The sequence below is a fragment of the Hemiscyllium ocellatum genome, chromosome 37 (assembly GCF_020745735.1).
Source record: "Hemiscyllium ocellatum isolate sHemOce1 chromosome 37, sHemOce1.pat.X.cur, whole genome shotgun sequence".
Lineage (NCBI taxonomy): Eukaryota > Metazoa > Chordata > Chondrichthyes > Orectolobiformes > Hemiscylliidae > Hemiscyllium > Hemiscyllium ocellatum.
The window spans coordinates 37,319,152-37,331,169 of record NC_083437.1 but is presented as its reverse complement, the minus strand read 5'-3'; the positions used below and the strand labels follow the sequence as shown (position 1 = coordinate 37,331,169).

General features: G+C 44.8%; 1 protein-coding gene across 1 annotated transcript in view; it reads right to left on the bottom strand.

Moving 5' to 3' along the window:
• Nucleotides 1-12,018, bottom strand: part of noc2l (NOC2-like nucleolar associated transcriptional repressor) — a 198,610-nt gene that overhangs the window by 140,543 nt on the left and 46,049 nt on the right. The window contains exons 3-5 of the mRNA XM_060851925.1: nucleotides 10,569-10,749; nucleotides 9,359-9,469; nucleotides 4,288-4,408 (exon numbers count right to left, since the gene is read on the bottom strand). Coding sequence (XP_060707908.1) covers nucleotides 4,288-4,408; nucleotides 9,359-9,469; nucleotides 10,569-10,749 — 413 coding nt within the window. The remainder of the gene's footprint in view (nucleotides 1-4,287; nucleotides 4,409-9,358; nucleotides 9,470-10,568; nucleotides 10,750-12,018) is intronic.

The window sequence follows — 12,018 nt, the reverse complement described above, 5'->3', positions numbered from 1 at the left end:
GAACCTTTCAGTTCAGCGAGCAAACCTACATCCAAAACCTCAACCTGAGCTACAAATCTTCTCAAAACTCTCTCGGATTCATGATAATCTTTAGAGCCTTAATTCCAGAATTATTTTTTTGTTAAATTCAAATTCTACCATTAGCTGTGGCAGGATTGGAATCCTGTTAGGGCGGCACGGTGGCACAGTGGTTAGCATTGTTGTCTCACAGCGCCTGAGACCCAGGTTCAATTCCCGCCTCAGGCGACTGACTGTGTGGAGTTTGCACGTTCTCCCCGTGTCTGCGTGGGTTTCCTCCGGGTGCTCCGGTTTCCTCCCACAGTCCAAAGATGTGCGGGTCAGGTGAATTGGCCATGCTAAATTGCCTGTAGTGTTAGGTAAGGGGTATATGTAGGGGTATGGGTGGGTTGCGCTTCGGCGGGTCCGTGAGGACTTGTTGGGCCGAAGGGCCTGTTTCCACACTGTAAGTAATCTAATCTAAAAAAACATCATCTAGGTCTCTGGGGTAACAGTCCAGCGATAATACCACTAAGCCGTTGCCTCCCCCATGCTGGTAGCAGTGGGACCTGTGAATACAACAGTGCGATACTTTGCACTTCAGCCCATTGACACATGCACAGCTGATGTGAAAATTATACCTCAGTGAAAGTTGATGCATTAATTGTAGTTTAGTTCCCTTTCCCACTATTATCATGTTTTTACAGAGTGGAACTGTGCTGCATTCTAGCAGCTTTCCGACACTCTTGGAACTAAGCAAGGCTGCCAAGCTTCTCAATATTAATTACAAACCTATAATCTAACACCCAGTCGACTGACACATATTCGCTCTTAACAATGCAGTAGCTACTTCACAGAAAGCTGCAGAGATGCACCTTTGTAATTATGCTGGCACTGCGACTAACAACAACATAGAATATACCCACAGAAATGGCTGGTGAAACTCAGCAGGTCTGGCACGTCTGTGGGGAGAAGGCAGAATTAATGTTTCTGACAAAGAGGCACCAGACTGGAAACATGAACTCTGCTTTCTCCCCCTCATAGATGCTGCCAGACCTGCTGAGCTTCTCCAGCAATTTCTGTTTGTCTTTCAGGTTGCCAGCATCCGAGGAGCAGGAGAGTCGATGTTTCATCAGGAATGTGGATGATGAAGGGCTTATACCCGAAATGCTGACTCTCGTGCTTCCCGGATGCTGCCTGGCCTGCTGTGTTTTTCTAAAGCCACCCTTTTCGACTCGGACTCTCCAGCATCTGCAGTCCTCTCTCTCTCCTAGACACAAGTACACGAATGGAAAGTGGAGCTAGGCCGGTGTGTTTGGAATAACCTGCGACAGTCAGAGTCCAATCCACGTCAACACTTAACTAATATTTTCAGCATCAGGAGTTAATTACATCATCTGGTGTTTTTCCAAAAAGTGATGCATGTCCGAACACTGTCTCCAAAATAGAGTAAAGACCTCATGTGTCGGTTAGCCTTTCCACAAGTGGGATTTAAGATCAGTGCCAGAAGTTGAACAGCTCTGAAATAAGCTGAGGCGCTACTTATTGCGTAAGTTAGTCACCTTAAAAATAAGATGGAGCAGGCATGCTGAGGCAGATTTAGGAGACTGTTAAATTCTGTGGTACGTACAGGACTGGATTCTCAGAGCAACCCAATCTCAAAAAGGAGGCCCTCTCTCCTCACACCGAATGGAAAAGGCAGAAAAGATACATCAAGCAGCTCAGAGCAAAATTACAATCGAAAAGGAACTGATAGGAAATCAGCCATCCCAAAAACACAGCACCCTTTTGGGTTTTTTTATAAGAATGAGATGCTAGTGTCGCTGCTACAGAAGCACTACTACACTTGAGAAAGGGACAGAATGCTCCCTCCATTATCTTCATACACGGCCAAACTTCATTTTAAGCTTAGAACACCTCTTGTAAAATAGCAGAGAGTTACTTGATAAAAACAAATAAATCAAAGTGACTGGTTGTTCTGCCTCATAGAATGATGCAGTACAGAAGAGGCCTTTCAGCCCATCAGGTTTGTACTTAGCGGGATAACTTTGGACAAACCAGCGCTACCCTCAGTCTGTTCCCATAGCGAGAGGCTGCTTCATCGCTGAAACACTGAACTCAAATGTGAAAATCTCAGATGGATTGATTAATGAGTGAATTGGATTGATTGATGAATTTGGGTGAAGGGATATTTCAGCACATTCTTCAGCTACTGTCTGAACTTAATCTGGGTCACGGCATAAATCACGGTGTTCGTGCAGCAATTGAGGAGCTGCAGCATGAAGCCCAATTCCAGCACAAACCAATCTAGACACAGGGGTATTCACAATCCCAATACATCCATCTTCATATAGAAAACACCATTAACGTTGACCATAACTGGATGAAATTGACCAAACTTTCTCGCATCAGGCCCATTGACTCCATGGTTATGTCACTGCGAGTGGCCATCCAAGCAGTTGTAAAAGGTAGAGAGGCTTGCTGCTTCATCTACCCTCCCATGCAGTGCATTCTAGACCCTCACCACCCTCCGAGTGAAAGGGATTTTCCTCAAACATCTTGTGAACCTCCTGCCTTTCACTTTAAAATTGTGCCCCCTTGTTACTGATCCGAGAACCAAGGGGAACAAGCTGCTTTCTATCCACTATATCTTTGCCCCTCAATCTTATCCAGCTCTATTAGGTCCCCCTCAACCTTCTCCACACCAAAGAAAACAATCCAAGCTGATCCAGCCTCTCTTCCTCACTGAAATGCTCCATCCCAGGCAATGTGCTGGTGAAGAGTCACCAGATTCGAAACGATAACTCTGCTTTCTTCCCAGAGATGCTGCCAGACCTGCTAGCTTTCTCCAGCAATTGCTGTTTGTGTGCCAGATCTCCAGCTGCTGCAGTTCGTCATTTTCTAACATTCTGGGGAATCCCCTCTGCACCCTCCCCTGGTGCAATCAAATCTGTCCTACAGTGTGGCGACCAGAACTGCACACAGCACCCCATCTGTGACCTAACCAAAAATCCAACATGACCTCTCAGTTATGATGTCTGTACACCTTTAAGAGATAAGCTCACAATATAAACATTGTATGGTAGCTTACGACCACAGGGCTCAAAGATCTCAGACTCCATCTTAAATCAGGCCACTCAAAACATGGCATGCTACTTTGCCATTGAACAGTCTAATACTAGCCCAGAGACTGATTGTGAATCTAAGGTTTATTTATAAATAATAAACTGTTCTGTTAGTTTCTTCAATACCATGTGATTGACATCTATTCTTCTGTCACCAGGGATAACATAAACATTGCTGTATTGGGTAAAGATATCCTCTGGAGGGAAAAAAACACACATTAGCTGGATGGAGAACATAGAACAGTACAGCACACAACAGGCCCTTCAGCCCAAGATGTGACGACCATTGATCCCCATGTAAGGTAAACCTAATGTACAAACTCTCAAATTTCTTTGACCATATGCATGTCCACCAATCTCTTAAATGTCCCCAATGACCTCGCTTCCACAACTGCTGCTGGCAACACATACCATGCTCTCACAGCTCTCTGTGTAAAGAACCCACCTCTGACATCTCCTCTATACTTTCCTCTAACCAGCTTAAAACTATGATCCCTTGTGTTAGTCATTTCTGCCCTGGGAAAAAGTTTCTGGCTATCACCTCTATCTATGGGCGGCACGGTGGCACAGTGGTTAGCACTGCTGCCTCACAGCGCCTGAGACCTGGGTTCAATTCCCGACTGAGGCGGCTGACTGTGTGGAGTTTGCACGTTCTCCCCGTGTCTGCGTGGGTTTCCTCCGGGTGCTCCGGTTTCCTCCCACAGTCCAAAGATGTGCAGGTCAGGTGAATTGGCCACGCTAAATTGCCCGTAGTGTTAGGTAAGGGGTAAATGTAGGGGTATGGGTGGGTTGCGCTTCGGCGGGTCGGTGTGGACTTGTTGGGCCGAAGGGCCTGTTTCCACACTGTAAGTAATCTAATCTAATCTAATGCCTCTCATTTGTTGCTGGAATCCACACTTTGATTTATTGCTGCTCTAAACACAATGGTGTTTGCATTCCAAATCCAGCTGTATCCATCATTTTAGCTTTTAAGCCAATGCACACATTCATCTGTTCAGTCAATGGAGCTCTAAATTCATGTAGAACTCCAAAATAATTTGCAAGCAATTAATAAAGATACGCTTTTTTGCGGAAAACTTTCATCTCACATCCACTCGCTTAGATGTTTGTTGTGCATGTTCACTCCATTAATGGGCTACGTTATTCAGATTCTTGACAGACTCACCCAAACTGTCTTCAACTTTGTATTTTCCGGGTTCCCCACTTGCATCCCCTCCTTTTGTGGTAGAAACAGCAGCTTTAAATGCCATCACAATGTCATGGAACAGCTTGAAGGTCAACTTGTCCTGCAATCAGAGAGAGACATGGGGCATTGTCAAAACACAGAAACGCACACTAAACCAGTGTCGGCGGTCATACAGCAATTAAGGACGGAAAGCGACCACAAAACAGAAATTGCTGGAGAAGCTCAGCAGGTCTGGCAACATCTGCGGAGAGAGGAGTAGAGTTAATGTTTCAGGTCTAGTGACCATTCTTCAACACCGAAGATGGGTCACTGGAATTGAAACGTTAACTCTGCTCCTCTCTGTGCAGATGCTGCCAGACCTGCTGAGCTTCTCCAGCAATTTTTGTGTCTGTTTCAGAATTTGAGCTTTCACAGTTGTTGGTTACTTTATGTAAAATGACCACTTTACTTGACGTCAACAGGTGAAGCTCCAGTTTCAGGTGACACGTGCCCAGTCCTAGCTCGCTGTTGAGGGCAGATGATAAACACTGATGTGTCAGCACACACCAACAAGGATCTGGGCTAACAACATCCCTGCCGTTGCCTTGTAAAGAGGCAACATTCCAAACTAACGTGCAATTAAAGCTCACTTTTTCCATGACTAACTTTAAAAGCACTCACAATGTTATTATGTGACTTTCAGACAATTTATTGCAGACATAACATCAATGAAACATTCCTTCCTGTGCTTTGGAACCAGAGCCACCTGGCCCATGAATCTTTCTCCTCTGCCCAATATGATTTTGGGGTTTCAACTCCATGTGCTCCCTCGATTTCTTGAAAGATCAAAGATTGGTCCATCTTTGCCCTAAATATATTCAAAGATAGGATGGCCACATATCAGCCCCAAATGATTGTTGCTCACCACCTCTCCTGAAATTGTGCCCCTTGTGCCAGATTCTCCAGCTCAGGAAAAGCAACCTCTTGGGACAGGTATCTCCTGCTGTCCGAAAGTAGAGCGTTCCGATGAAACCCTTTCGTAAGCCAAAATGGCGCAGAGCGAAGAAACATTAACGTATATGGGAAAAACTTAACAGTTCCTCGTAAAGCTAAGCTCCTCTCTGGACTCGCAAAAGCAGGTACTAAATATGGGTCTTTCATATAAACAAGGTAACGTAAAACAAACGTTCAAAAAGTGGGGTCTACCTGTATCTGCCCCAAGGGCCCCTTCAGAATTTTGCACATTTCAAGGCCATCTCTCGTTTGTCTGAAAACCAGAGAATACTGACCCGATTTCCTCAACCCCTCATGATAGCAGACCGCCACCCCACCCCACCATCCAAGGGATCATACAGCACAGAAACAGGCCATTTGGCCCAACCACTCCATGCTGACCATGTTCCCAAACTAAACATTGTCCCACCTGCCTGTGGCCTGGCCTATATCCCTCCAAACCTTTCTTAAGTCATGTATTTATCAAAATATCTTGTAAATGCTGTCACTGTAATGCCATCCACCACTTCCTCAGGACGTTCATTCCAAATGAGTCAGTCCTCTTTGTACTGTCTCCAATACACACAAGTCTGGTTTTGAACACGGAGACCCAAAGTGCCCACAATATTCCCGAGGGGGTGAGAATTTTAAAAAAGTCCTGAACCACGGCACCCCAGTGTCATCTGAGAATCTGATTGGGACAAATAGCATCCCCAATTACAAAACCCCTCCAATTGGCCAATACCCCATTTTTATTTATTTTTTGACTATTCATTCACAGGATGAGGACATTGCTGGCTAGGCACTGATTGACCATCCCTAATTACTCAGAGGGCAGTTAAGAGTCAACCTAAATGCTGAAGGGCTGGAGTAGCATGGAGTCCAGACCAGGAGAGGACAGGGGTTTGTTCCCCTGAAGGACATTAGCAAACCAGATAAGAGTTTTTCAACAATTAGCAATAGTTTCAATTGTTAGACTCTTCATCCCTGATGTTTATTGAAATCACATCCTACCATCTGCCGAGGTGGGATCTAAATCTGGGTCCCCGGATCGTTACCTCTGGATTAACCGTTCAGCAATAAAATCACTAGGCCATTGCCTCCCCAGGTTGCGATGTGTGTAGGAAGGCATTTTGGCCCCATTTCTATTCTGCCTCGCGTTAACAGGTCTCACTCAGTTAACAGAAGTGCTGCACCTTCCCTCAATACCCCCTCCCACACAGCAAGGACGGGAGTTGAAAGGGAGGACAACTGGGGGCTTTTCAACTCTGGCAGCCGAAGAGGTGACCCTTTCGGGAAAGGTACTTACAAAGTGGCAATCACAGGAAAAGAAGCTAAGCTCAGCTGAGGCATGGTTTACGAAAGCAGAGTCCAATAATTCAAATGCTCTCTGACTTGTCCCTGAAGAGGGGGTCTCCTGACTGAGAAAGTGCATCTCACGTCAAAGCCCAGAAGAAATTATTGGGGAAAAATAAAAAGGAATCAAACTCGGATCCACGCGGGTGGAGTTCAGGTCACGTTAAATCTCGGTGTTAACAGCCAGGCTTCAAGAACATTTTGTTCCTTAATTTGAAACACTCGAACAGTTTGGAACAATGTTATAAATTATTTCACATAATTTAAAAAGAAAGAAAAAGAGAGTTTGAAATCCAGTTAACGCACTTTGTTTCAGATTCCAAACCATTCACAAACTCAACCAAACCTCCACAGGGAGGGCTGGATGAGATGATGCTCTAACTAACATTATATTTCTTCGATTAATGCGCTCTGTATCAGGCTAACGTCAGCTGACGTTCCTGACTACGGAGCGCCCACCTCATTGATTTATCTCTAGCTGTTGATTGCCAACGTCGGAGTAAATTGCTGTGGATGCTGGAATCTGTACTGAAAACAACAAATGCTGGAGATCACAGTGGGTCAGACAGTACCCATGGACAGAGAGCAAGCCAATGTTTCAGCTCCAGCTCCAAATGAAGAGTCATCTAGACTCCAAACGTTAGCTTGCTCTCTCTCTCCATGGCCCACTGTAGTCTCCAGCATTTGCTGTTCCTATTTTCTATGTTTCTGTGAGGTAAACAAAGCAAGGTTCTTTCCAATATCTGACAGCACAGACTCAAAAGGGACACGGATTTAAGGCTTTGGGTAAGAGACACAGGGTTGAGGGAAGTTGATAACACTCCAATATGGCAAAAAGATCCAACTCCAACTCCCCGACACATTTTTTTTTAAGATTTCCTACAGTATGGAAACAGGCCCTTTGGCCCAACAAGTTCACACTGACCCTCTGGACAGTAACCCACCCAGTCCCATTTCCCTCTGACTAATGCACCTAACACTACGGGCAATTTAGCATGGCCAATTCACCTGACCTGCACATCTTTGGATTGTGGGAGGAAACCCACGCAGACACGGGGAGATTGTGCAAACTCCACACAGTCAGCCAGCCAAGGCTGGAATTGAACCTGGGACCCTGGTGCTGTGAGGCAGCGGTGCTAACCACCGAGGATTTCTCCCTCACCTCATGGTAGGGATGACTGGAGCAGAAATTAGGCCATTCTGCTCAATGACTCTGCTCTGCCATTCAATCACGGCTGATAAGTTTCCCAACCCTATCCTCCTCGTAACCCTTAATACTCATGAACCTATCTATCTCGGTCTTAAATATATTCAATGACCCGGCCTCCACAGCCTTCTGTGGCAGTGAATTTCATAGATTCACCACTGTCTGGCTGGAGAAGTTTCTCCTTATCTCCATTCTAAAAAGGTCTTCCCTTTACTCTAAGGCTGTGCCCTTGGGTCCTAGTCTCTCCTAACAAGGGAAACATCTTCCCAACATCTACTTTGTCCAGGCCATTCAGTATTCTGTGGGTTTCAATTAGATTCCCCCCCTCATCCTTCTAAACTCCATTGAGTATAAACCCAGAGTCCTCAAACGTTCTTCATATGTAAAGCTTTTCATTCCTGGGACCATTCCCATGTACCTCCTCTGGACCCACTCCAGGCCCAGTACATCCTTCCTGAGATACAGGGCCCAAAACTGCACACAGGATTACAAATTTCATCTGATCAGAACCTTATAGAGTCTCAGAAGTACATTCCTACTTTTATATTCAAGTCTTTTCAAAATAAATGTCGCCATTGCATTTGCCTGGTTACTTGAGGGAACTAAACCTACAATTCCACAACAGGAGGAATGGGACCAATTGGGTTGCTCTACAGAGAGGAGGCATGAACTCAATGGGCCAAATGGACTTCTGCTGCCACACTAATTCGATGACAGTCACCGTAGAGGAATGAGGCACCACGAGATGGTATGATGAAAATGTCAGCACAACATGGTTATTCAGGAAAACTGAAGAGAGGACAAACACTGGGAGAGAATCACCAGAATGAATATATCTACAATGTAGATGATGAGAAGTTTCTATGGAAAGCAACCTGGAACAAATAGCAGTGTTTGGGAGACCCATTGCAGTTAGACAGGTACGTGTGATGGAACATATACCACATCGACTTCAGTGCTTCACAGTTACAGGCATGTAATAAATGCCCAGCCAGCAACACACACGATTTAGAACAAATAACAGGCAGTGTAATTCCTAAATGAGTCAGCAAGATCAAAAGTGTAAATAACTGATAGAACGAACTCCCCGGTTAAGACTTGATATTAAAGCCACTGATGGGATTAAATGAAGAGTGACTCATAGTCTTCTACATCAACTATGGAGCTCAACTTTATTGTGTACTTAAGTCTGGATATTTTACAGTACAATCTGAAGCTGAACAACACATCAAACTGATTTGTCCCCAAGGCCACATTCCAATAGGATTTACATTTATCAAGTAGCTTCCTGGCAATTACAACGTACACTCGCATACAACATTATTCAGCACTCAAAATACTCTTAAAACCAGTTGTTTTTAAGTCGTAAAATTCATAGCTGATATTAGATTACATCTAATTCATGCAGAAAATAAATACTAAAAGGAACAACGCCACATGAAGTGTGTTTGCCAGCACAAAATCTCAATTTTGTTTCAAAAAAAGTGCATGCTCATCAGTTTAAGATTTACTGACCTCTGCTGCCGCTTTCCAATTCTCTACCATTTGGGTAGTCACTGTTATTAAATCCCCTGCTTTAGTCCTCTTGGTCGGCTGTTCATTATCTTCCTCTTCATCACTGGCCAGCTTAAATGAAAAAAAAAAACAAGAAAAAAAAAGTTTTGTATTTTTAAACTAAGACTTTCGACATTCATCCCTATTTGTCAAGAACTCTTTAACAATGCAGTTCTCCCTCCCATTTAAATTCATAAAAGGAGCTGGAGTTTGGACATTCCCTCAGTATCTGCATGGGCTTCCTCTGGGTGCTCCACTTTCTTTCCCCAGTCCAAAGCTGCGCAGGTTAGGTGGGTTAGCCACGCAAAATGTATGTTCACAGGGATAAAGAAGGGGAGTGGGTTCGGGTGGGACGATCTTCGAAGGATCAGTGTAAACACGATGGGATGAATGGCCTGCTTCCACGCTGTATGGATGCTTTGATTTACAAAGCGAACGCTGATTTCTGCCCAAAATAAAAGCAACCTTGGGATATTTGTGATTATGATGTGGTGGTGCCGGTGTTGGATGGGGGTGGTCAAAGTTAAAAATCACACAAAACCAGGTGATGGTCCAACAGGTTTATTTGGAAGCACTGGTACGCAATCCTTTATCCGAAATCCGGAGATTTTTTGTGACTTTTCTTTCCTGCATAACAAGGTTGTTTGACGTGTGACCCAACTCCACACCCACTCAACCCACGTTATTCAGATGTGATGTGGCAGCGTAGCCCAGCATTGGTAGGTGTCAAGTGGGTCTCTGTGCTCACACTATTCACACGTGGGTCTGCTGTTTGATCATTTTTTTCTTTATTTCACTGTGAAAATGTCATTAATTCTGAAATCCCGAAAAATTTTGAAAGCTGAAAAACAATCCAAGGATTTCAGATAAAGGACTGTGTATCCGTGGTAGCTTTCAGAGCACTGCTCCTTCACCAGGTTGCTAGTGAAGGAGTGGCACTCTGAAAGCTAGTGCTTCCAAATAAACCTGCTGGACTATAACCGGGTGCTGTGTGAATTTTAAATCATTCAGAACACCACTCATGAAAATCCGGTCACTCTTTCTACCACATTGTAAGTGCTGGTCCGTTCAAACGCGCATGCGCTTTGCGTTGGGGATACTCTCAGTTGGATTTAAACCCGGACCCAAAGCCTTGCTTGAACCAGAGATTTGAAGGCAGTGAGGGAGTCACCTCGAGTTTCTCTGGCAGCGTGTGCAGCTCATTCTCATCATCCTCGGAGCTGTCGGTGTCTTCGAAATTCAGCAACTTCTGGTCGTTTTTCTCCAGGAACTCGAAAAACTCCGGGTGCTTCTCTTTCAAACGCGAGAGCTGCTCTTTGTGTTCTTGGATAGAACTTTTTTGTTTCACCTTCCTAACGAGAGAGAGAAAAAAGAAACGACTCTTAAATCTTCGTTACATCGAGGATAAAAAAAAAGCCCGACTTTATCCTGCAAAAATAACAAACAAAATCTGCTGGATGAGAAACGCCGTAGCGAGATACCACAAAAGCCCCACTCGAAACAAGAACATCAAGCGATTAATCAAATGGAGTCTCGCCAAATCATAAAAAAAGTTTCAGATTTGTTCAATGGAAAGGGATGAGTTGAGTTGGGAGTCAGTTAGCTCAGTTGGCTGATTTGAGTTACAGTGACACCAATGGTATGGATTCAATTCCTGCACCAGCTGGGGGTTACCATGAAACACTTTCCTTCTCAACCTCTCCCCTCGCCTGAGGTGAGGTGACCCTCAGGTTAAACCTTCACCTCTCTAATAGGAGAGCAACCCTACAGTCCTCTGGGACTATATAGTTCAAGTCCCCCAGATAGGAAGGAACAGACTTCAAAGTTTGGGAGAAGATTTGTAGCTCGGGTGCTCATTGTTGTGGTTCTGTTCGCCGAGCTGGGAGATTAGAACATAGAACATAGAACATAGAAAGATACAGCGCAGTACAGGCCCTTCGGCCCTCGATGTTGCGCCGACCGAATCCTACCTAACCTACACTAGCCCAATAACTTCCAAATGCCTATCCAATGCCCGCTTAAATGACCATAAAGAAGGAGAGTTAACCACTGCTACTGGCAGGGCATTCCATGAACTCACAACCTGCTGTGTAAAGAATCTACCCCTAACATCTGTCCTATACCTACCACCCCTTAATTTAAAGCTGTGTCCCCTAGTAACACCTGACTCCATTAGCGGTAAAAGGTTCTCAGTGTCGACCCTATCTAAACCCCTAATCATCTTATACACCTCTATCAAATCTCCCCTAAACCTTCTCTTCTCCAATGAGAACAGCCCCAAGTGCCTCAGCCTTTCCTCATAAGATTTTCCTACCATTCCAGGCAACATCCTGGTAAACCTCCTCTGCACTCGTTCCAATGCCTCCACATCCTTCCTATAGTATGGCGACCAAAACTGCACACAATACTCCAGATGAGGCCGCACCAGAGTCTTATACTGTTGCAACATGACCTCAGGACTCCGGAACTCAATTCCTCTACCAATAAAGCCCAGTACACCATATGCCTTCCTCACAGCACTATTTACCTGGGTGGCAATTGTGTTGCAAACGTTTCGTCCCCTTTCTAGGTGACATCTTCAGTGCTTGGGAGCCTCCTGTGAAGCGCTTCTGTGATGTTTC